This window comes from Notothenia rossii (genome assembly GCF_949606895.1).
Source record: "Notothenia rossii genome assembly, chromosome: 4".
Taxonomy (NCBI): Eukaryota; Metazoa; Chordata; class Actinopteri; order Perciformes; family Nototheniidae; genus Notothenia; species Notothenia rossii.
Window position 1 is genome coordinate 82767937 of NC_136902.1, and position 24284 is coordinate 82792220.

A 24284-nucleotide genomic window follows, 5' to 3' on the forward strand; every position below is an offset into this window, starting at 1 on the left:
TTGGTTGAATTTATAAGAAAAAAAAGCTTTGGAGTTACACTTCTTTTGTCATTTTGCTTTAGCTTAGATTGCTACATTACTCAGGGGGAAGCTTCATTGTAGCTTAGCTTTAGCTCTGGTAGCTTAAGCAGCTCGCCCAAACACACATCTCCATGATGAGGCGGGTTAAGCCTGGGCATTACAGGTGTTGTAATCTATGTCACTTGTTGATGAAGGTTAACCTCAGACGTAATAGGTGAGTGAACACAGATGATCAAGCAAAATGCACAGCTTCCTACGGTAGACGTTCCCGCATAGACCCAGTTATTTGCTTTTCTTCATTATAGCTGAGTCATGGATCTCTAAATACTTTATTTGTCAAATGCTTTGTGAACATCATGTATAACATCTTTAACTTTAATGCTGTATAGTTTTAGACATTATCGCTTTTTCATTAAAACTCTTTTAAAAAACCTTTATCAGTGCATGGGTCTAAATAAGATGTTCATTTGAAATGGACTTCATTATCCTCTACTAATTGCCGGTTCGACCGGAGTCAGTCAGAAATGTATCAAAGAATTCCCATCTTGTGAATTTGGCCACTAGAGTGATAGTTATTTTAGTAGATGTAAACATTTATTTTTCAGAGAGAAAGATTGCTAACAAGAATCATGGGAATGTGATGTGCTCGAGCAAATGGCTTAGGTTCAGTCGTAAATTGAAAAGGCCAGATGTTTGCTATGTAAACAGTTGGAAAGTAGCATCATGTTTTTTTTACACTATTTAACTCTTTGGTGACAATAAGATTTCCCGGTACCACTTTACAATAAGACTAACCTTATAAAGGGTTTACGAATAGTTTTGTTTTTCATTTATTAATTATGTTGTGAACACTTGTGAAAATCAAGAATAATGGGCGGCTGTGGCTCAGTGGATAGAACGCTGGACTTCGAATCAGGGGGTAGCAAATTCGAGTCCCACTGCAGTCAGCATGTCGTTGTGTCCCTGAGCAAGACACTTCACCCCAAAGTGTTCCTGTGGATAAAAGCTTCTAACAAATGACATATAATGTAATAAGCTTATAAGACATGTGATAAACAGGGCAACTGTGAGCGGTTGCTTGCCAAATCGTAAGCCCACATGTATCTGTACTGCTAAGCCTTATATTGTCTACTTGGCTTACTTCGTCTCCTTCATCAGCCAGCATCCTTGGTATCTGTTGCTCACTGAGTTGATTCTCGTAAGAAGCCAATATAAGGCTTAGTCATCTTGCCAAATAGGGAGCCTGTGTTGACGTATGTTAGAACTGGTTTATAAATGGTTCTTAATGATTAATAAAGTGTTTACAACCTAATTCATAACCTAATGAAGCATGTATAAGGGTAGTCTTATTGTAAAGTGGTACCGACTTCCCTATCACACACGTCCTCATAGGGGGCACGTGTGTAGCGCAATTACATTTTCTCACAAATACATTGTTGCTCTGGTCAGCACATGTGTTGTGGTAGCACTGTATATCTTGGCCAGCCAGTGCTTTCTTCTATTTGGTTCAACAGGAGGACATATCTGTATAAACTCCTAACAACAAGCTGTTGTTTTTCATGTGTTAAAGTTCTCAAAACAGGTGATCTGATCAGTACACATCAAGCGGGGATGCGTGAGAAAAAATGTGCCGCTTGACTACCTTAAGTGAGGTTTAAAGCTTGATAGGTTTCTTTGTAAAAATACAGTCTATTCAAATAAAAAAGCCCCTTTTCTGCCAGCTTGAAACATTAATGTAATGGAACACATTAAAGCATTAATATGTATGTAATCTATTTCTTTGATATATTTGTGTAATACAATACTAAAATAAATTGTTTTATTCTGAAATAGATTTGAAATTGAGCAGAATTAATACTTTTACGGCACTATAGTACTTGGTATCCGGTTTTTTAATCTTTTGTAAGCTTACAGAAGTACATTTTAGAATGAAGGACTACTTGTAAAAGAGTGTCTATACTGAAATAGTGTGTATTTATATTGACTTTTTACAAATATCGAGTAGTTTGTATGAAGTAGATATTTTATTGGAAATGATCCTTTTCAGCTGTGCTGTGAAGCAAGAACTGAGTGTGAGTTGTGTAAGGTACAGTAAAGTGTGAAGACTCCTCCGCTGCCCACCAGCTGCTGTGAGATGGTGCTGTGTTGAGGTCACTGTCTTGTGATCTTTGGGGCTATGTGACACTTCTGTCTGTGTGTGTGTGTGTGTGTGTGTGTGTGTGTGTGTGTGTGTGTGTGTGTGTGTGTGTGTGTGTGTGTGTGTGTGTGTGTGTGTGTGTGTGTGTGTGTGTGTGTGTGTGTGTGTGTGTGTGTGTGTGTGTGTGTGTGTGTGTGTGTGTGTGTGTGTGTGTGTGTGTGTGTGTGTGTGTGTGTGTGTGTGTGTGTGTGTGTGTGTGTGTGTGTGTGTGTGTGTGTGTGTGTGTGTGTGTGTGTGTGTGTGTTTTGATGGAAAATTCCAGAGTCATGGAAGCAGACTGAACACCCTGAGAGTGCTAAAGTACAAGCTCTCAGTCACAATATATTTACTGTACCTTGGCTGGAGGCGCTAAAGCTGGAAACCCAACCTTTGAGATGTCCACTGGTCACATGGTTGTTTGTGGAAAACAGCTTACCACTTAGCATCTGCATTCCTCTAGCTTGGTGACAACATTTGTAGTTCTTTAGAGGGTTACGAATCTCATGTTGCAAGTTTTCAGTGTACGACATGGCAGTGTACTAAGGAAAGTATTTGAATCAAGACATTGCATTAGCTTCTGTACAATTGTCCTTTCCAAGTTTCAGAAGGACTAATTGTCCTTAAAATGAGCAGTGTGTGTGCAGATGGCGGACTACATTTGGGTGTCAAAGTGTGTGATCCAGATGTCCTGTTGTTACCCTCCAGAAGATACAGAGGGTGCGATTATATCAACAAAACTGGATGACTGCCAAAGCCAAGATTAGATTCCTAGAGCTTAAAATACCACATAAACACACATTCCAATCAGATACATGCTCAAACACACATGGCAAGAGTTGTTTTTATCCCTAATTCTTCTGTATTTTTTGTGATGGTCAGGGACTTCATGTATGACTTGTTTTACCAATTTGTCAAAAAAAAATGTTTTAAAGTGTTGGTGGGTTAATCACTTCATAAGACTGGCCAATAGTCCATTAAAATGATATGGAAACCTGCATGATGGAGAACTATATTTTTGAATGAATACTACCGTGAAACTACCATAAGACATGTTTTCTCCAAGTGTACAATGCCCTTGAAGGGAAGCTACACACAGACACGTTCTGATCTGGATCAATGCCACTGTAAGATGTGGATTTGTGCTATCCCAGGAGGCCCCTCTTTGCTCTCCTTCACATCCCTTTCCTGCCTGCAACAGGAAGTCACCCCTTGTCGGGCTTCAGTTGACCTTCTTCATGCCTGTTACCAGGAAAGGGAGAGCTCAGGATGGCACTCAACATAATTGGAAAGGTGTGTGTGTGTATGTGTGTGTGTGTGTGTGTGTGTGTGTGTGTGTGTGTGTGTGTGTGTGTGTGTGTGTGTGTGTGTGTGTGTGTGTGTGTGTGTGTGTGTGTGTGTGTGTGTGTGTGTGTGTGTGTGTGTGTGTGTGTGTGTGTGTGTGTGTGTGTGTGTGTGTGTGTGTGTGTGTGTGTGTGTGTGTGTGTGTGTGTGTGTGTGTGTGTGTGTGTGTGTGTGTGTGTGTGTGTGTGTGTGTGAAAACACAGGACGCATAGTTTTCTTTTTTTCACACGGCCTCGCACTGTACCCGCTCGTCTATTTTTGGACAAAGATGTGTTTTGGGGCCGACCCATTAGCTTTGCTTGATTGAGTCATTAAAGTCATCTACCCATTTCCCTAAGTGGCAGCGCAAAGCTCCTGTCACACGGCATCACTGTCCACTCTGCCGGAGCCATTGTGCAGGGATTGGCTGTTATGCAACAGACGTGCTCGCAGTTGAAGGTCAGGGTTCCGGTCAGGTTACCCAAACAAGCACATTGGTTAACAACACACAGTTTCATGAATTGTCAACATCTTGCGTTTTTAACTCTGTTTCTATGTTTTTACATGTTAGTTAGTGGCATAACGCGTTGTCATGTTAAATTGAGTCTGTCTGACTCACCCTCCCTTCAGCTCTTTTTAGTGGTTATTTTCTTGGCACATTGCCCTTCTATGATTATGTCATCATAGCAATATTGCAAGGGCACTGCGACCAATCCCCCATAATCGCTGTCTGACGTGAATGGATTAAGTTGTATTTGAACACACAAGAGCTGATCAACAACATCTTTCTTGTTTTGTCTCCCACCTCTCTTCCACTCTCTTTTTGCTTCCATGCTACCTCTTTCCCTCACTGTTCCCTCCTTTATCTCACCATCTCTCTTCACCACTTCCCCCTCTGTCCTTCTCTCATCATTCATCCCTATCTCTCCCTGCATCCCCTTTCTTGTCTCTCTGTCTCCAGGTGGCTATAAAAATAGTGGATAAGACCCAGCTGGACGATGAGAACCTGAAAAAGATTTTCAGAGAGGTGCAAATCATGAAGTTGCTGAAGCACCCCCACATCATCCGCCTCTACCAGGTACACAGCCGCACTCACCCACAGATGCTCTCAGCTCACATGTCACGCCTGAGAGCCATGGTTCAATAGGAAAAGGACACAAATACATTGTGTTGATTTAGCACGATCTGAAGTAACCAACCGTTTTTTATGGGTTAACTTTATCAAGTTGTTGGCAATTCCAGCGATTTATTTGTAAACCTAAAAGAAAAAAATACTGTTTCTATGTTTAAGCTGTGAACATGATTTTTCACATTTACACCGAATAAACTTGTTACAAGCCTGTCTTTTATGGCATCCTGTCTGAAACGGCCCCTGGCAGTTAAAACATAATGGAGTCGCTCTGCCACAAAGTGTAATGTTAAAACCCTCACAGATACGCTGACTGAAAACTGCACTGAGTTAAAGGCTATTTAAATCTTCCCCAGTGTATGCCAAACTGTGCTTACTCATTGTGTTGTGTAATAGGTGAAACCGCCCATCCCTGTCAGGGTCTGTGGGTCCTGGTTGTTATCATTTGTTTATATCTCTCTAGGTGATGGAGACGGAGAGGATGATCTATCTGGTAACAGAGTATGCTAGCGGTGGAGAGATTTTCGGTAAGGGAGTTCCCCACAGTTACCTTGATCTAGATCGTCCTCATCCTCCCCTTTCCCTCCGCTCTGTTGGTACACTGTCATAACAAAGATTATGCATATTTTAAAAACGGATTTTTCAAAATTGTCTTACAGGACTTCAAGGTCTTTAAATTGTCTTGCAAGTTTACCCAGTGAAAATCTAAATCCAGTTAAACATTTTCGTTATAAGAGGGTTTACTTTTCACATTTATACGTTGGCAATGCTTCCCCACTCTTGTAACGCTTGTTTTTATGTTTTGCCAATATTAGCTTCCGTTATTTGTAGTCGTATGCCTTTCTGTAACACTTATGCTATGTCCTATTCCTCAGCTTTCTTAAGTAATAACAATGAAATCCCTTCTACATTTCTCCTTGACGATCCAATGTTGTAATTGATTTGGCCAAATCGGAACAGAATCACATTCTTTACTTCCTGTATACTCAAAGATAAGTCTCTAAACTGTACACTGTTTGCGTGTACAGACCATCTTGTGGCTCATGGGCGAATGGCTGAAAAAGACGCCAGGAAGAAGTTCAAACAGATTGTGGCAGCTGTCCATTTCTGCCACTGCCGCAGCATCGTCCACAGAGACCTGAAGGCAGAGAATCTCCTGCTGGACCACAACCTCAACATCAAAATCGCAGGTGTGTGTGTTTGCACTTCAAAATGTATGAGTGAGGAAATTAATTCAGGTGTCTTAAGCTGTCTTGTTTGTTTGGGCATTAGCAAGTATCAACATGTGCTTCTGGAGACATTTCTCGACTTGATTGCATTTACTCGGTCGGGCAAAGCGCTCTGATTGAATGAACCTACCTCTCCTCTCCCCCTGTCAGATTTTGGCTTCAGTAACCTGTTTTCTCGAGGACAGCTGTTGAAGACGTGGTGCGGCAGCCCTCCCTACGCTGCACCAGAACTCTTTGAGGGCAAGGAGTATGACGGACCCAAAGTAGATATATGGGTGAGTAGGCTTTTAGGTATGTAGAAGGCCCTGTTGAGCTGCATGGTGTAGTTCATTGGCTTAAAGGTGGGGTAGGTAAGTTTGAGAAACCGGCTCGAGATACACTTTTTGTTATATTCCATGAAATGCTCTTAACATCCCGATAGCAATGAATATCTGATGTGCTTTGACAACAAATCCATAAAAAAATGTCATCTGTGGAAGCCGTAGTTCTGTAAAAAGCACGACCAATCATCTGAGCCGGCCCGGCTAAAATAACTGGATGGCCTACCTGCCTGTCAGCCTTCCATCTGTGCACAAACTTATCTTGCGCCCTCATTGGTCATGTGTTTGTTGGAGGAGGGGCTCTGTAAGGAAGTGGCAGTATTTTCAAATTCTATCGCACTCGAGCTGGTTTCTCCAAAATGACCTACCCCACCTTTAAAGACAAAAACAAATGGTCTCAATGAATGTGACGTCTTGAAAGTGTTCTGTCTTAAGTTAAAGTATACAATTTCAGCTATCTTGTCTATTTATTTATTATAGCAGTAATTGTTTGTCTAAGTCTATTAAAAAATGATGAACTCATGGTTTGTTTCCCGCTGTCTTTCCTATCTATAGAGCTTAGGGGTGGTGTTATATGTGTTGGTGTGCGGCGCCCTGCCTTTCGACGGCAGCACTCTACAAAATTTGCGGGCACGTGTTCTCAGTGGCAAATTCCGCATCCCCTTCTTCATGTCTACAGGTAGGATGTCATTCCACATACATCAACTTCTTGAACATAAAACAAAAATACCAAAAACAAGAAAAGTTAGATTTCCCCCCTCTTTTCTCTATAAACCACACAAATGACAAACTGTCACTGGTAATCTTCAGTGTCATTTTGCATGTTTTCAAAGAGTCAAGTTGCTTTGATTTATTTTATGTTTCAAACGGTGTCATTTCATGTATGGTTGTGTTTTATTGCAGACTGTGAGTACTTGATCAGACACATGTTAGTGCTGGAGCCCAGCAGGCGGTTGACCATGGAGCAGATCTGTAAGAACAAGTGGATGAGACTAGGAGACCCAGACCCAGACTTCGACAGGGTGAGCCCCCGCTACAAGTGTTCAGCAGTGGATATCTATAGGGACATTATATGATCATCATAAAGCAAATCAAATCGGACTCATTTTTTACCTTGTTCTGAGGTTGTGGATTTCTCTTTGACTGCACATGGTATTTTTTGCAAAAAGTGTAAAATTTGATTATTTAGTGTGTTTGTGTCATTCTTGCAAAGATGACTCATCTCCGATCTGCATTTTCTAATGAATGTGTTAAAAAAAAAAAAAAAAAAAAAAAAAAAGTCTTGCCAAATAATTTGATATTGGAGATGGCAAGGTTGAATTAGTTACTGATAAGTGAATATGTTGAAAATCAGATAATTTAAAATGTATAACTAACTCAATGCATACATTTGGGACCATCTCCTTTTTAATAAAACGGGTTGATTTCGATTATGCTTAATGAATTTGCTTGTATGCCAAAAAAACGGCATACTATTTCTTCCCGACTTTCTCATAGTTCTTAACAGTAACCACCTGAAATCTATGTCGTAATCTCAAACTACTTCTTTAAGTGCATTTTTATGGATTAGGTGCCTTGAACTGTGAAAACCTCAATGGAATTTGTCTTCTCTTTTTTCCAGTTGATAGCAGAGTGTGAGCAGGTGAAGACGGAGAGAGACACGGAGCTCATCAATGAGCAGGTGCTGATAGCCATGTGTGAGATGGGCCTGGACCGAGAGCGCACACTTCAGGTTGGGAACAAATACGAAGTTGATCTGCACAAATCAATGAAAACTACTTGCTGTGTAAAGGATTACTGTAACAGGACACAGAAGTCACAGTAAACGCTGCGTAGGAGTCACAGTTCTTTGTGAGCTCGCTACAGAAGTGCATGAGGAAGTGTTTCTTATCATCTGGCTACATGCACCAGACCATCACAATTTAGCATAACAGCATTAGAGCCCTATTTAAAAAATCATCTTACCGCTTGTATTTATCCTGCCTCTTCCTCTCCAGTCCCTACAAACGGACGCATACGATCACTACAGTGCCATCTACAGTTTGCTGGCGGACCGCCTCAAGAAACACAAGACCCTGCGCGTGGCCCCGCCCACACCACGCTCCATTAGCTATCCTCTAAACGCTGTACAGGTAATTCATTGTTTACTGTGTTAGCATGACGTAACGATATATTTTCAACATTCCTAGGTCAGTAATTGGTCCGCTTTGATCTAGTGGCTAGTAAGTATACATTTGTAGAAAAAGGTTTTTAGAAGCAGTGGGACAGTTGATCTTAAGACACTGTTTAATTATCTGATTAATAGTATGTTTTTTCTGTGGACACAATGAAATGTAATAATACGTATGAACTGATTTGTGGAAATAATGCAATTTTATCAAGATCTCCTTCAGTGTCATACAATCAACAGTTGATTGTGACCGCTTGAAGAAGAGTAGTGTTGTTTAAGGGTTCTTCAGGATGTGCTCTGAGTAGAGGTGATTGCTTTAACCCACATCTGCCAATCCCGTGGCACAAGTGGGATCGCTTTGCCAGAAAATGAGTCTAATCGTAACCCTTCTTGCGTGTGTGTCTGTGTTTGTGCCCAACAGACGGATCCACAGGGTAATCCCGTTAGCATGACCGTTCCCCACGTCCAGCTCATCAACCCAGAGAACCAGATTGTTGAGGTGAGTCAACGCTGCACGTTGACATCACCTTGGCAGCGACGGTCATCAAGACTGTTTACAACATGTTCGTAGCTTGTATAACAAACTCTGTTTTATGTAATCACTGGCTGTCCGGTGTTTTCAGTTTACTACTACAGTTTACTACTGTCAGTGTAGCTTTGGATCCATCTGCGATACACATAATTACACATGCACACACACTCAAACAGAACACACACGGCTTCCAAGCTGACTCACAAATGCTGTGAAACACAAGAATGCGTCAGATTACTGCATTGCAGCAGGGATTTGAATAGGAGAAATGAACTTTTAAGCATGTATTTTCTGAATGGCAGTGTTTCCCACATAATTACATTTGAGCAGATTCAAGCAGTTGAACAAATAACATTTCTTTGAAAACGATCACTGTTAAAAATTCACTAAATACACTTTGGTGTCTGATAATATCCAACATCCCGTGAATTTGAAAAACATACCAAATGTATATGATCTATAATATTGCCACACATGTTCCCAAGCATGCAACACAGAAACTAAAGGGCATTCATAATAATAAATATGTGTCTATTTATTGTTTAGCCGGATGGCAACATGGCACTGGACAGCGATGAAGGGGAGGAGCCGTCTCCTGAGGCCATGGCGCGCTACCTTTCGATGAGGCGGCACACTGTGGGAGTACCAGACCAAAGGTTAAACACAACCCTCAGATCTACCATCAGTGATGCATAACCTAATGCTACAATATCACAAAATGTATTTTATATTCTACAGCTCGTCTGTAATTTCATCTGATTACTCTAAAATCTCGGCCATTATTTCCTTACATTTTTTTTTCCATAACAACTTTTCGGTGAAAGTTAGTCTATATCTTTCAGGACTTCCATGTATTGTCATATTATCTTAGTTTATTTATTTAACGCCCTTATCAAAAGATGGTGTATGCTGTTTTTTTTTTGTCAGGTTAGTTTAGTTTTTTTTGAGTTTATTCAATATTCAGTGGGCAGTTCTAGTAGAGTGTGGGTTCCTTCCTGACATCCTCCCTTCTCCACCCACAGGACAGAGATGCAGGAGGACCTCCAGCAACTGCCACCAGGGTTCCCACGTGGGGCAGTGCCTCAGCCCCCCTTCCCCCCACTGGCCCCTCAAATGAGCCAAATGCACACTCTCATGCCCACACAGAGCCTGCAGCCCACCCAGCAGCTGGAGTACAAGGTACAGTCGTAGTAGAATGTTGTACATTTGTGACAGTAGTAACTTGTCGATGAGCCTAGTTACTTAATACACTTTTTGTTTTTTTGTTTTGTTAAAGCAGATGTTAAACAAGGCTGTAGAATTTACATTTTTATTATTGTCCTGGAACCATCCTGAAAAATAGTTTAAACTTCCCAAAGTCATTGTTAACCTTTTACTTTGTTTTGTTATCTGCAGTTACTGTTTTTAAGAACACACTATTCAAAGGATCCACATTTTTTTAATATTGTATTGTAATTTATTATTTTATATATTTAATAGTTGCTTTAAAAATATATTGGACTAGTATTGCAATTATGTTCAATACACTTGTGTTGGGAAGTACATAATACACAGGAACACATGTATAAATTCCCACTCTAATTCATATTTTACATGTTTTCAAACAGTATTTATTGAATTGCTTTATCAAAAATCAAATGTTATATTATTTGAACACAACATGATATAATTAAACTTCGTCCACAGGTAATTTATCCTACTGTAATGCAATACAACCCAAAGGTTAACCGTTAGCTCCCTAAATTAGGAACATGCCACCAACCGACTGTTAGTAGTACGCCTTAGCAACCACGTGTGTAGATCCTGCATGACAATGTGAACTGGGAGGCGGGACTACAAACATAAACATGTTTATTGCTCTCAGCTGCAGGTACGAGTGTTAACCTACAGGTGTGCTGTACTAGTTTGTCCCCATTCCTGCCTCCACTGTCAACTACAAAGCGATAACGCCAATCTCCTGATCGATTATTGTTTTGGTTAATCGAAGCATCCGTTATTAGAAGACCTCTCAGAATAATAAGTTACTTGTTTCTGCCGACCCTCCAGGAGCAGTCTCTGCTGCAGCCCCCCACCCTGCAGCTGCTCAACGGCATGGGGCCTCTGGGTCGAAGAGCTTCCGACGGCGGGGCCAACATTCAACTTCATGCTCAGCTCCTCAAGAGGCCCCGGGGGCCCTCACCGCTTGTCGCCAGTCCGGTGAGGATCTTGAATTTCTTTTATAATATCCCCTCACATAAAACGGTTGGAAGTTTTGACTGTAAACTCTTTGCCTCCTCCAGCACCCTATCCCTGCTGTAGCTCCGGTGGATGAGGAGGGTTCGGATGGAGAGCCTGACCAAGAGGCCGTGCAGAGGTAACCCGCGGCTTTTGGTGGTGGGGAATTCTGTACAGGGGTGCTGTCTAAACTGGATAATCTGAGGCTATTATTATTTAGGTGAACATTTATTCTTTTGAGACTTTATCTCACATTTATTATAATCTATTGATTTTAAATACAGGAATACATCACTGCATTCTTAGTTTTTTCATCAGCCTTAAATATTGACTACTCGCACGCAGGACGGTATTCCTTTTTTTGTACGACAATCACAGTCAGGAAATATTAGAAGTGTGGGGGGGGGGTCGGGGGGGTTTGTTGATTTGAGAATTACTTTTTGAACATAGAAGTGCAAAACTCTGGGTTTACCCAAAACATAACGGAACCACACAGTGGGGGTTTATAGCCAGAGGTCAGAAAAGTCATTCCAATTGAGAGCCTTGACGTAGTTTGAGTTGAAATCAGGACAGGGTAAAACACAGGCTTGGTGAATGGAGTTGTGATCTTGATTAAGAAGTCCAGTTTCCAGCTGCTCCTCTTCAGACAGCACCTTCTGTAGACTGTGCTGGTGTCCTGGGTTGCTGGGAGTGAGTGCCTCCAGGCTGCTCTGCTTTTTCCCACGGGAGGTGGCCACTCTGCTGTGGTGCTTACCCCATCTCTCCTCCTTTCTCCATCGCGCAAGTGCCTTCTGCCACAGTTTCAAACTGACTCTGCCACCAAATCCAGCCCTACTATCTTTCAAACCTTTTGGCCAAAAGCTTCTTTATCTCTTTCATTTCAACAAGTGCCAAATTATTCTCCAACCTTTCTCACTCTTTCGCACACAGCTTTGCTAACCCTGAAGCTTGCAAAATGAATGATAACAAAAAGAAGACATCCAGTCCAATCCTAAATTGGAAGCTGGGGGGTGTGGGTGTGGGATACCCATAAGCTATAACATCCATCTATGATGTAATTGCATTAAATGTTTTTTTCTGATTGGCTAAGATGATATGAATGATGGCACCCATTGGCAGAGATGGGAAGGGGCGGGCCTATCCCCCCGTCTCCATTAGCCAATGAGGACAGAGAGCTGACCAGCACTGCTTCCTGTCTCCCACCCTCACCCCCGTCCTCCCCCCTCCCTGCGGCCCAGGTACCTGGCGAACCGCTCCAAGCGGCACACGACGCACGCGCTCATGAGCACATCGCATGGCGAGCCCTCGGCAGAGTCACAGCGGCCCCAGGGCCCCCGCCAGAGGGGGGGCTGGGCCCTCGACACACACACCCGGTGAGGGGACACACCCGCTCCGAGCCGTATATGCACAAAAACTCACACACACACATTTAATGAGTGGCATAGTAAGCCTGACTCTATCTTTTTTTCTCTCTCTCTCTCTCTCTCACACACACACACACACACACACACACACACACACACACACACACACACACACACACACACACACACACACACACACACACACACACACACACACACACACACACACACACACACACACACACACACACACACACACACACACACACACACACACACACACACACACACACACACACACACACACATACACATACACATACACACACACACACACACTCTCTCTCACTTGCACTTACAGCTGATCTCACACACACATTGGTGAGAATATTCTCTCACCATGTGAGAAGGTTTCACACCTTCTAAGGAGGAAAAATATGTTTTTGTGGTGTATGAGATTGGAGGGTGTGGCACATGACAGACATATCTCCACATCACCAGTGCATTTAGAAGAACCCTTATTTCCTCATTAACCTGGGAAAATCAGGTATGTGACCGGATCAGATTTAGCAGGTTGTTCTTGTACGAACAACCTGCCAAATGCTAAATCTTGACTTCTATTTATTCTCCCTCCTGTAGCAGCCACATTTAGTGTTCTCGGTGTTGTCCAATTCTAGCTGTTGACCCCCCTAAGTATCATCCTTCTCCAACTCCGTTTAAAAAAGTGTTTTGAGATACTAGGTGTCCTTTAGTATTTGGAGGCAGTGATAAGCAGAACCTGTTGGACAAGGCGTGCTGAATTGTTGAAGGAAATCACACGCTCTGTTGAGCTACAATACCGGTGTAAAGCTAGGAGTGGAATCTTTTTTCATGGAAAACGTTTTAGCAAACAGATGCTGTGATCTGCTCAACATCTGCATGCCAACTCATTGTAGTGTTTGTTTATGTGCTCTATGCTATGGAAAGTAGATTATGTCCTCATCTTGCCACTGGTGACAGATGTTCCTCTGGTTAGTGCTTAGTAAAGAGCTCTTAAGTAGAAACAGAACTCTCAAGAAGCTTTCCTTTAACGTCCTAAATTCTCATTGTTGTAGACAGAGTTCCAGTTAGAATATCTTTTTGCCGGTCAAAATGTCCGTTAAAGTTGAAATCTTCCGGACAAAATGAGAAAAGTGTCGGTCAAAGGTCTTTGTTATTTATTGAGCTTTAAAACAAATTGATATGATTCGATATTAAACAAACTAATTATAGTAGATTAACTACACCATTCAAAAGTGAACAGTAACTTATAATAACATGGGAATAATAAACGGAGCGCTCTCTCCCTCTCCTGACAGCCTGTCAGTATCATGCTGCTCGCGGATCCAGTAATGAGTGACCCGACAGTAAAACTAAACATATCTATAACTAGTTACGGTAGTTTGAGAGGTAATTAAAATAGCTACGTGTGATATTCTAACCTGAAGTGTGTGTTTTGTTCCGCTCACCGCTGCATGTGATCATGCAGAGCTGCATGTCGACTCGTCAGCAGCAGCAGCTGATCTCTCTCTCCCGTCAGATTAGACTTCACTCGCGTTTATGTCCATATCGATCAGATCCAGCTAGTTCTAGCTAATGATATGACTACCTGCTTATTAAAAGACACCTAAACAATAAGTGTCGCTATGCAACCGGGTGAGGCCACAAAGTATAGTGCAGCATTATGCATTTGTTTACATGCCCACCGGAACCCTGAGGCATTACCAACAGATCAACGCACAATCAACCCACACAGGACATCTCTTTCTCCACATTAAGTGTTAGACATTAGAATTGACTATTCTTGTCTGTCACATACTCTTCTTGTCTGTCACATAAGTGGCGCAACTGATGCGGTATTGCGCTGAGGGGAAATTATTACGACCGGACACTTTGACCGGAGAGATTTAGATTTGCCGGTCTTCAGCATATTTTACCGGTCATAGTCCGGTAATTAGCGGCTAACGGGAACTCTGGTTGTAGATGAACTTCAGTAAACAACGTGTCCGCTCAAAGGTGTAAATATGAGACATTTTGAAGTTACAACTTTGCTCCATAACCTGTCTTCTTCCCTGTCATGGTCCTGGCAGGATGGATGAAATCATTTAAAGGATGTAGCTGGATTTGTTTGACATATCCATTTTTCTACACTCAATAAATCACAGGCTGACATATGAACTTGTAATATTTTGTGCAGACATGAAGAGCTCAAGTTTCTTATCTGTGTGTTTCTGTGTCTGTACGCTTGAATGTGTGTGTCAATGTGTCTGTCATCTGTCATGCTGCGTCTTCATGTGGGTGTTTGTTTTTGTGTGGACGTGTTTGTGTCTTCCCCATGTGGATCCCTCCTTAGATCAAGCTATAAGGACTGTAACACCCTTCATCTCCCCATGGAGCGCTTCTCCCCTGTCAGGCGCTTTTCTGACGGCGCAGCCACCATCCAAGCCTTCAAGGCTCATCTAGAGAACAGCAGCATCATTAAGCAACTCAAACAGGTACATCACCCTTACTCCAAGAGAACACATTATGCTCATAATTGTATTTTATGCCTCTACCATATTTTTTACATGCTTTAATGTTCAAAAAGGTATTTCTTTTCCCATACCGCCTGTTCTGCAGCTAATAGAAGTGCGAGTGTTACATAGGGATGTCACTATGGAAGTAAACAAAGGAAAGGGAATACCCCAAACCGCATAATAGAGACACTTTGATATCCAAGAATATCATCTACTTCTCTTGCCGGAGTGTGTAAGGGAAAATAGGAAAACATTTCTGTGGAAAGGTCCATAGAGTTAATGATCAATACGGTAAAAGAATGATTTCACATTGTGCCGAAGTTTCAAAAGTTCCCCTCTGGTTTGTTGTCTGTTTGCTGCAACCCCCCCTGCCATTTCAGAGACTCACAAAGGGAGGGGTACTACATGCTTGCAAACAATGACGTAGCAAATGTGGCCCTAAAGAAAGGTTTCTTGGGGATACAAACGGAAGATCCCTGGTATTGCAGATCTGCTTTTTGAGCCGAGTTCAGTGATACAGCAGTCGGTGCAAGAACAGTAATGGACTAGATGCCCCCCCCCCCCCCCCCCCCCTATAGGATGACTGTTGCTACCTAATGATCCTTTTCTGGGCTCAGCTACCATTTCAGTGTAAAGAAGAAAGCTACAGTAAGGAGATCATGATTTTTAAATAGTCTTTTACGTTTGAACTTGTTTTCCTTTTTTAAGTTTTGAATAACTAATTTCTACTAAACAAAGGACATAAGTATTATCCCAAGTAAGCTCAGTGCCATCAGTCATATCTGACTCATTGGAAGCTTTTCCTTCTCTCTTGACTCACAAACTCGTCCTCGTGTCCTCGCTCCTACCAGCCAGGATCTGAGAGAGATGCGAGGTCGGAGGCGGCTAAAGGAGAAATCCTTGGTGGTTGACGTCACTTACTTATTACTTGCCGCTTAGCTGATTGTGGTACGAATGATCACATTAGGGCTTTTAATTAGGCCAAGGCAGCTTTTAAGTCTCCATTAATCTACCTAGGTCAGCAGGCCATTTTACCATGACCTTGTTAAGAGCATCAACAGTACTTTTAAACACAATTTGAAAACCCCTAATCATCATCATCATCTTTCGATTGACCAAAAAGCCAAATGAATTTAAACTTGATTGTAAATGAAAACAAACGGACACCAAACTGCTGTTTTGTGGGATGCCATAAAACATGGCCAATCATTTATCTGACCTATTCTTCACTATAGTGAGTTATTATGAGTTCCAGGTCAAAGGTGGAAAGAGGACGCAGGGAAGCTTCTGTTAGCTTAATGAGAAGGATCCAACGTGCTTTTCCTGGAGGTCAGATCAAGTCTTTAGGATTTTCTAATGTTTAAGCAAGAGGGATAAAGTCTTGCTTATCCTTTTGAGTGGCTTGATAAGGGTACAATAAGATTAGACCAGGGGTTAACAAAAGTGCAAGGTGAAACAGGATAACTGTGCAGGTGATAAATGAGTCGCTCAGTAAAACAGGCAGAGCATGGAGCTAGCTCTGGGTAGTTTTGACAAGCTAACAGGCTAGGGTAGCAACTAAAGATTATTCACATCATAAATAAACTCATTTCAGAAAAACAGTAAACAAAATGTCCAACCCAGTTCCTCAAAGATCAATAATGTTTTTAAATGTTCAGTTTCTTCATTCCCAAACCCCAAAATATTCAGTTTAATTTAATGGGATTGTTAGGAACCACTGAAGTCGACTGGTGGTTGATCTCATGGGGTTTATCCTGATGTATAAACAAGAAATAATATATAAAACAGTAAAAAATCAGACAACAACCTACATTTGAGACTAACATTTTGTTTGGCCATTTCTATATGGACATGTATATTTATTTATTTTAATTGATCAGTTGACTAATCAGTTCTACAACAAGGTCACAAATGACATATTTCCTGCTTTCACTTGGCAAATGTCACACATTTCAATACACTAACTGTACAGTAACGGGTGCCATTAAATAAATAAATAAAAATACATGTAATCAGCACTTTAAATGCTTTGCAAAAAGATGGTGTTGAAACACTACCACTTACATTTTACTTTCACAAAGGGTCAAATGTCTGGAGTTCCAGAAAAGGCAAAAGTGTTGACAGATGATAATGACAGGGATACAACTCTGACACAATTAGACTTACTGTAAATCCAGAGTCAGTACATACAGCGTTACCTAGGTAATGCTAACCTCAAGCTACCTCTCGAGACATCACATCATCCGCAGTGACACTTCAATGGGATTACCTCACCCCGGTAGGAGGTTGGGGCGGGAGGATAATCATCATGTTCTCAGTGGGCGCTTAATTTTAGGCGTGCTCTCGCCTGTTGGGATTATGTGATTTCTCTTACGTGCTAAGAGGGTTAATACGGAGAGGTTAACTCACACATGACCTACTATAGACCCGGGTAAAGGGATTTGTTGACTGGAAATCAACAAGTGCAGGGCCGAGTATACAACCTCAGACTACATCAAACGTGTTGCAGCAGGACGGTTGTTTTCAAGAGTTTGGACTTTTTGAAATACAGTTACTTTTAGTATTTACAAAATATATAAGAAGTATCATCAAACAATAATTAGCTTTATTGTAGAAGTTAACCTGTGTTCTTCCAGCCTTTCGACTTTCTTTAATATTAAAGCCAGCCAGATGACACCATTTTTTAAACTCCCACTAAGACATTTAAAGTGGTTTTAAAATGCATTTCCTTAGAGCGCTAAACACCATTAACTGATTTTAAATATTCATATTCAATATTTGCAAAGAAGCTGTTAAGTATTTGTATGCAATTTCTTAAAGATGCGCCATTTCTTACAAATATGTTTTAGAATTTGTGAACGAAGGTTACATAGATATTACACATTTGTATTTCTGCCAGACAAGTTAAATATGAAGTTGTTTTTGTCAAACAACTCTCCCTGGTGATCTGACAAATAGTTAATTGCAGCCATTGATGGATCATTTTCTTAAAGTTTTGGCTTCTGTTCTACATCCAACACTTTACCCTCTGTTAGAGTCACTTCCCCTTTGGCACATGAATGTAATATTTGGGAATCCTGTCTTTGTTTCCAATAGGAGTGTGAGCAGCTGCAGAAAATGTATGCTGCTCAGCAGGATGAGCGACTCCTGGAGCACACCCAGCAACAGCATATCCTCTACCAGCACGAGCAACAAATCCTCCACCAGCAAATCCAGGTGTGAGACGCTGACGAGTCATAACGTCGTCATTCCAGGCCGTAACCAAACTCTGTGCACGGTGCTTTCCAGAAGCATTGTGATGTTTGCGATCGGTTATAATCTGTCACGCAGGAGTATTGGACTCTTGGAGGGTACCTTAAGAGGTGAAAGAGGGGCATAATAACATGAGGGAAGGAGACTCGTTATTTTCAAGCAATGCTACAATAGACAACAGGTTGGATTTAAAATCAGCTCAATTGGTCGTGATACGATCTGCTCTTGTGACGGAAAATTGAGATTTTGGTTGTTTGTGTGCTGACAGTGCAGAACTTGCTTGGGGTAAAATGAACAGGCCAGCATTAAAACCATTTTATTAGAACTAAATCTGCAATTTGTTTTCTAGATTAATTGTTTATAAAATGTCAGAAAACATCAAATACTGAAGGTTTCAGTCAAATGTAATCGGGCTGTACTGAGTTTAAAAGCCTTTAAGCTTGGTTCATAATGTCAACGTTCAAATTCAGTAGCAGATAATAAAACAGGAAACACTAACATTGTTAATAATATAAAACCACCTGTAGAATAAGTGTGTTCAGACTTACAAACACTCACAATAACAAACAACAGTTTCACTGCAGCTAAAAAACAGTTTGCTCTCCCGCTTGCTGCCCTTACGAAGGGAGGTACAACAGCAATCTAACGGCACCAACACATTTATATAACCACCATCACAAAACACTTTTTGGAAAGTTCACTCTTTGGGGTAATGAGTTCATCTCATATTTTGATGAAACTTTAATAGGTTCTTGAAATAATTACATTTATTTCAGCGCCAAATTAAAATGTTTCTCTACCTGCAGGGTCTGTCTTTAGGCCATGGAGAGAGCCAGCCCAGTCATCTAACCCACCAGCTCCAGAGGTACACACACACACACACACACACACACACACACACACACACACACACACACACACACACACACACACACACACACACACACACACACACACACACACACACACACACACACACACACACACACACATTACTCATCAGCTATTGAGTGGTGAACAATGAACTTGATGCCATGGTGCAGTGCTATCGACTGAAGTGTTACATCATTGTGGTATCTCTCTCTCTCTTTCTCTCTCTCTCTCCTCTCCTCCTCTGTGCTCTCCTCCCTCAGGTTGCATATCCAGCCCTCCAGCCCTCCGCCAACACATCCCAGCAACCACCTCTTCAGACAGCCCGACCAGAGCCCTCCGCCCGGCTCTGCAGGCATGATGCAAGGGCATGGTTAGTAATTCCATTGCAGGAGTGTGATGGAAAGGCTTCTAAACAACTGATGTTGTGACGAGAGATGTATAGATCCATCTTCCTTTGGTCTCAATCTTCTGAAAGATTATAGAAATAGAAGACTGGTTATCAAACTCCCCTTTTGACTGTTTGGTCAGTACTATTTTAAATGAAATGGAATGAAATGGATACACTGGGGGTCTAATTCAGGCTCTTAATTTCTCACTGGCCTTGTCATCTGTTAACAAACACGGACAAATGACATGCGTTCATTCCCGACACTGTGTAAAGACTAATGTACTGGAAGGCCTAGTTTATGCTGACGCAATGAATATGTTTTGACCAAGGGCACCAGGTGAGTAAACACATCATTCAACAAGTGCACAATAAACTGTGATTAATATGTTGATATAACAACTGATTTGATTAATGTAGTCTAACGGAACAATTACTGAGATAGCCTATCGGTATCAAGCCTAAAAACTAATTAAAAAGCGGTAATATAAATGCAGGTAGCACTCTTCCAAGCAGCTTTTCTTGCTGGAAAAACACCAAATGATGGGATCTAAATGAAGAAAAATAGGCAAAGGTTCATGAATGAATGTATGTTAGACTTTGAACTTCCTCAGGGTCGATTTTCTGAACTTCATTTTAAACGTTTTATTTAATTTCAAGAAATCAAAGAGTATTTGTATGATGATGCCACAGATCATGACCCCTCTCCTCTCCTCCTCTCCTAGTATGTCCGTCACAAGTGCAGTACCAGCACGGTTCCCCAGCGATGTACCAGGCCCAGAGTGGCAGCCCGCCCCCCACAGGCATGTCTCGAGTCTCTATACCAACCAATCAACAAGCAGCCTCTGCCCGCCCCACCGTCCCATTGGCACAGGGTGTACCTCAGCAACAGCAGGTCACTGCAAAAAGCCCATCACATTTCCTCTTTGCTGATATTAACTTTTTATTTTTTTTAAAGCAAAAAAGTGAGGGTCTACATGTATCTCTGATCAATAACGAATATCGACTGTTTCTACAGGTGACCATTCAGGTTCAGGAGGTGGAGCTGGGAGGTGTAGCACAGAGACAGGGCGGCTTTCTGACCACGCCTGGGCACAGAGTCCTCGGGAAGCAGCTTAGCGCAGACAACGCCGAGATGCACAGGTGACCCCGCCCATCCTGTCAGCACGTCCCCCCGATGGCGGGCCAAAGCCTCCCAACATTACCAATGGACTGTTTCTGTCGTCTTCTTCCGTTTTTGGTTTTGTTTTATCTTTTGTTTCATTTCTCTCTCTGACTTCAGCCCTCTTAGGACACCTCCATGCTCTTTGTTGTCTTTTATGTTCATCATTATGTGTTTCTCACTGTTTCTGTTTTTTATTTTTCCTTTATCCTCTGTCTTTCTACAAATTGTATTTGGACATTTCAGCCAATAATACTGTTGCCCATACCAGATGTTGTATGTGAGAGGTTCCAGACTTTATTTGTTACCAGTATTCAAATCATGTATGTAAATCCCCCAATCCTCTTTGCTGAGATGACATCCTCAACAAATTCTCCACCTAAGTGTAGCTAGGTGAGTTTTCAGGTGTCAGTCTTTTTTAAGTATATGTAGCAGCAGTCTCAACAGTAGGTATGAGATTAGTCATCCTGTAGCCCCTGGTTTTCAGAAGTCCCCTTAAACCAGGACTGTCTTCACTGAGAGCAAATAAACACAAACTTTAATACCTTGATGAATCTAAATGTGCCCTTTTCTTGAAAAAGTCTTTAGAACTCTCAGCGAATACTTTCACCAGAAATTGAGCTCAAGTGTTTGCTCGGCTGTGCCATGCTTTAATGACGGCTTCCTGTTGATTAGTGAAAGCTAAAAGCCAATAAAGAAATGCCTACTTGCACTTTATAAAGAGGGTTGTTGATGTTTCAGCTAATTGTCCTCGGCCTTTTCCTCTACAGTCGCAGCCTTGGCCGCTTCACATCGGCCTATGACCAGGCGCAGTTTAACCCCCACCTCTTCTCTGGCGACGCCATGTCCCGGGGGGCCGCCTACGGCCACTACCTGCAGGGCACCTCCCTCACAGTCCCCGGCCTGGAGGATTACGGGGGAGTTGGGGCCGGCGGTTACGGCCCCCCCTCGATACTCCAGCAGGCCCTGCTCTCCCCGACTCCTTTGGACTACCGCCCCCCCCAACAGCACATCACTCCCACCCTGCAGGGCCTTCTGTCCCCCCGCCACTCTCTAACAGGCCACTGCGACCCCAGGCTCCCCCCCCAGGACATGGCTGCCCTGCTGAAGAGGCACAGCCCCCGGCCGTGCCAAGCGGCCCCCAGCCCACCCAGCGGGTCCCCTCAAGAGTACGGCGAGATGCTGCTTCTCCGCCAGCTAAGCCAGGGTGAGACCTTGGAGCCGCAGGCACCGCAGGGGGCCCCTGGGGGCCAACACTACCACCACCTGCTCCAGATTCGACCCCCAGAGGTTCAGCCGCAGCAGCACCCGGCCCAGGCACCCTGCCCCAGCTTACCCCACTCCGAGAGCATGGAGGAGGACGAGGTGCCGGCGAGCTACCACCACCCACACGAGGGCCTGCTGGCCAAGGCAGGAGACGGTCATGAGCTCCTGGGGCCGCCCCAAGGAGGCACCCCCCCCTACACCTCCCCTACACACAGCCAGGGTGGATACATAAGGAACGCTCCAGCAACTAGAGGTAAGACATGTTTTGGGCATTTTGAATTTGTCAAATGTCGAAATGTAACCATTCAAGTGTCTTTATCATATTTTATTTTTTACAAGAAAGTTCAGTTCGTACTTAGAGCATACTGTCTACCGAGTAGAAGACAGAATAGAGTTCACGTTGCATATTTAAACACAGGGAGGAGAAAAGGGGGGGTCAAGCTTGGCGATAAGGAACGGAGCATTCTGGAAGTTAGGGAGACAGTATCAGGAAGTTCTCAGTTCAACAGAAGATGAAGGTCCGACTGGTGGTGCTCATAGATTGTAACTAACAACATCGCATAAAATCTTCTTAATAAGGACTTTTAACAAGTCGAGCAAAGACGTGAAAGCCAGTTAATAGAGATAAACATTAGAAAGTAAGAATCACACAATGGTATTATCAGAGTAAGTAGGTGAGCAAAAATACTTTTTTGTTATGAACACAGAATAGTCCAGTGTTTGACCTCTAAAGCTGCAGCAATGACTTTTCATTCGTTACGTGGACCAACAGAAAAGTAACTGATAATTAATGAATCCTCAGTTGTTTTTCATGCCAAAATTGTCAGCCTCTCAAATATAGAGATTCTCTATTTGATATTATATAAAACTAAACATGTTTGGGCTCTTCAGTGATAAGTCAAGAAACTAGGTGTCAAAACAACCACTTGGAGTCTACACTGAATAACCTTTTGTTCGCCGAAATGAAAAATCATTACATGGTATAATCAGTGTCTTTCTCTTTTCTCAGAATCTGAACATGTGGAGTGCAGGCCCCAGGGGCAGGCCATGGAGGTGCCTGACCATAATGGTGTTGGTTATTCGCGGGCTCCCCAGCCTGACACCTACAGGTCCCGTGGACAGCTGCAGCGCCACCACACCATCCAGACCTGTGACGATGCCTATGTGAGTGAAACAGCTGCAATAAAATTGTCTAGACCTACGTTATATTTGTTATATGTTATACTTTTTATATTTTCGAGTTGTGTTCTTACATTATCACAAAGGTTTCAAACAGCTTTACATCCGACAGAAATGTTTATTTCTCATCAAGGTAGCTTTCTGTTTCATGTGGTCGCCTGTAATGTTGTGGAATCACCTTCCAGAAACCGTCATAAATCGTTTTTTCATCTCGTTTCAAGCCACAATTTTATAATATCCTTTTTGAATCTTCTTTATTTTTAACCATAGAAGAAAAGGCTGATGGCAACAGTGGCGAGGAAAGCTAATTCTACGATCCCATGCTACTTCAAGATTGTCTTTTGTACTTGTTTTGATTGACAGATTACTTGTGGTCGGAAAATGAGATATTGTGCATGTAAGCCTGCAGCGTTGACAAAAGACATGTGTGATAATATGATACTTTTTTTTTTTTAATATTGAAGTTAAAAGCATCAATCTGGTGCACTTTGAGAGCAACATTAGGAGATCTATGGATACATCTCTCAACACCCATATGAAACAGAACTGGAAGCAGATTTTCTTTATGGATATTTTACAAATCACTCCACTTGCAAACGGTATTTTTGTTTATTAATAACAACTTTTTTTTTTACTGTCATATTAGTATTGTATACCTGTTTACTTTATTCTCTTATTTTTTTATAACCATAATGATCATATAAAGATGTGCCTTTACCTCACTGGTTGGAGAAAAAGCTTCTTATATTCGTTAGCATAGCTAGCTAACCAGATGCTAATAAAAACAAAGTTATTGACTGTATGACAGATGAACAGATCGCCACTGGGCTTTCAACTAAAGACACAGCCACGCAGAAACTGCGGCATGTGTACAGCTCCTTATGGGTACTGACATTTCTGAAGTGCCGGAGCGGCGGTCCGGTGCTCTCAATCAGCTCTACACCCCTGTCAGACGAGACATATACCACGTTAGGCTCGTGTTGTGCGAGGGCCAAGAAAAACAGGCTCTCGCTTGTTTAATTGTTTTGCGGTCTAGATTTCTTTAATTTCTTTATTTTTTGCGTGTGTTTATAAATTACCTCGAGGGCCGTATCCAAATGGTCTCGCGGTCCGTATACGGCCCGGGGGCCAGAGGTTCCCCACCCCTGCTGTAAACAT

General features: G+C 42.3%; 1 protein-coding gene across 3 annotated transcripts in view; it reads left to right on the plus strand.

Moving 5' to 3' along the window:
- Positions 1 to 24284, plus strand: part of sik3 (SIK family kinase 3) — a 34843-nt gene that overhangs the window by 6193 nt on the left and 4366 nt on the right. For 2 of the 3 annotated variants that reach the window (XM_079676880.1, XM_079676881.1), the window contains exons 2-23: positions 4479 to 4595; positions 5110 to 5173; positions 5675 to 5836; positions 6026 to 6150; positions 6751 to 6874; positions 7099 to 7217; positions 7817 to 7927; positions 8193 to 8327; positions 8787 to 8864; positions 9444 to 9553; positions 9920 to 10076; positions 10944 to 11093; positions 11177 to 11250; positions 12350 to 12484; positions 14847 to 14988; positions 18106 to 18225; positions 19068 to 19126; positions 19395 to 19504; positions 20245 to 20414; positions 20538 to 20662; positions 21452 to 22200; positions 22957 to 23111. In XM_079676880.1, coding sequence (XP_079533006.1) covers positions 4479 to 4595; positions 5110 to 5173; positions 5675 to 5836; positions 6026 to 6150; positions 6751 to 6874; positions 7099 to 7217; positions 7817 to 7927; positions 8193 to 8327; positions 8787 to 8864; positions 9444 to 9553; positions 9920 to 10076; positions 10944 to 11093; positions 11177 to 11250; positions 12350 to 12484; positions 14847 to 14988; positions 18106 to 18225; positions 19068 to 19126; positions 19395 to 19504; positions 20245 to 20414; positions 20538 to 20662; positions 21452 to 22200; positions 22957 to 23111 — 3291 coding nt within the window. The remainder of the gene's footprint in view (positions 1 to 4478; positions 4596 to 5109; positions 5174 to 5674; positions 5837 to 6025; positions 6151 to 6750; positions 6875 to 7098; positions 7218 to 7816; positions 7928 to 8192; positions 8328 to 8786; positions 8865 to 9443; positions 9554 to 9919; positions 10077 to 10943; positions 11094 to 11176; positions 11251 to 12349; positions 12485 to 14846; positions 14989 to 18105; positions 18226 to 19067; positions 19127 to 19394; positions 19505 to 20244; positions 20415 to 20537; positions 20663 to 21451; positions 22201 to 22956; positions 23112 to 24284) is intronic. The other variant, XM_079676882.1, reaches the window with a different exon arrangement.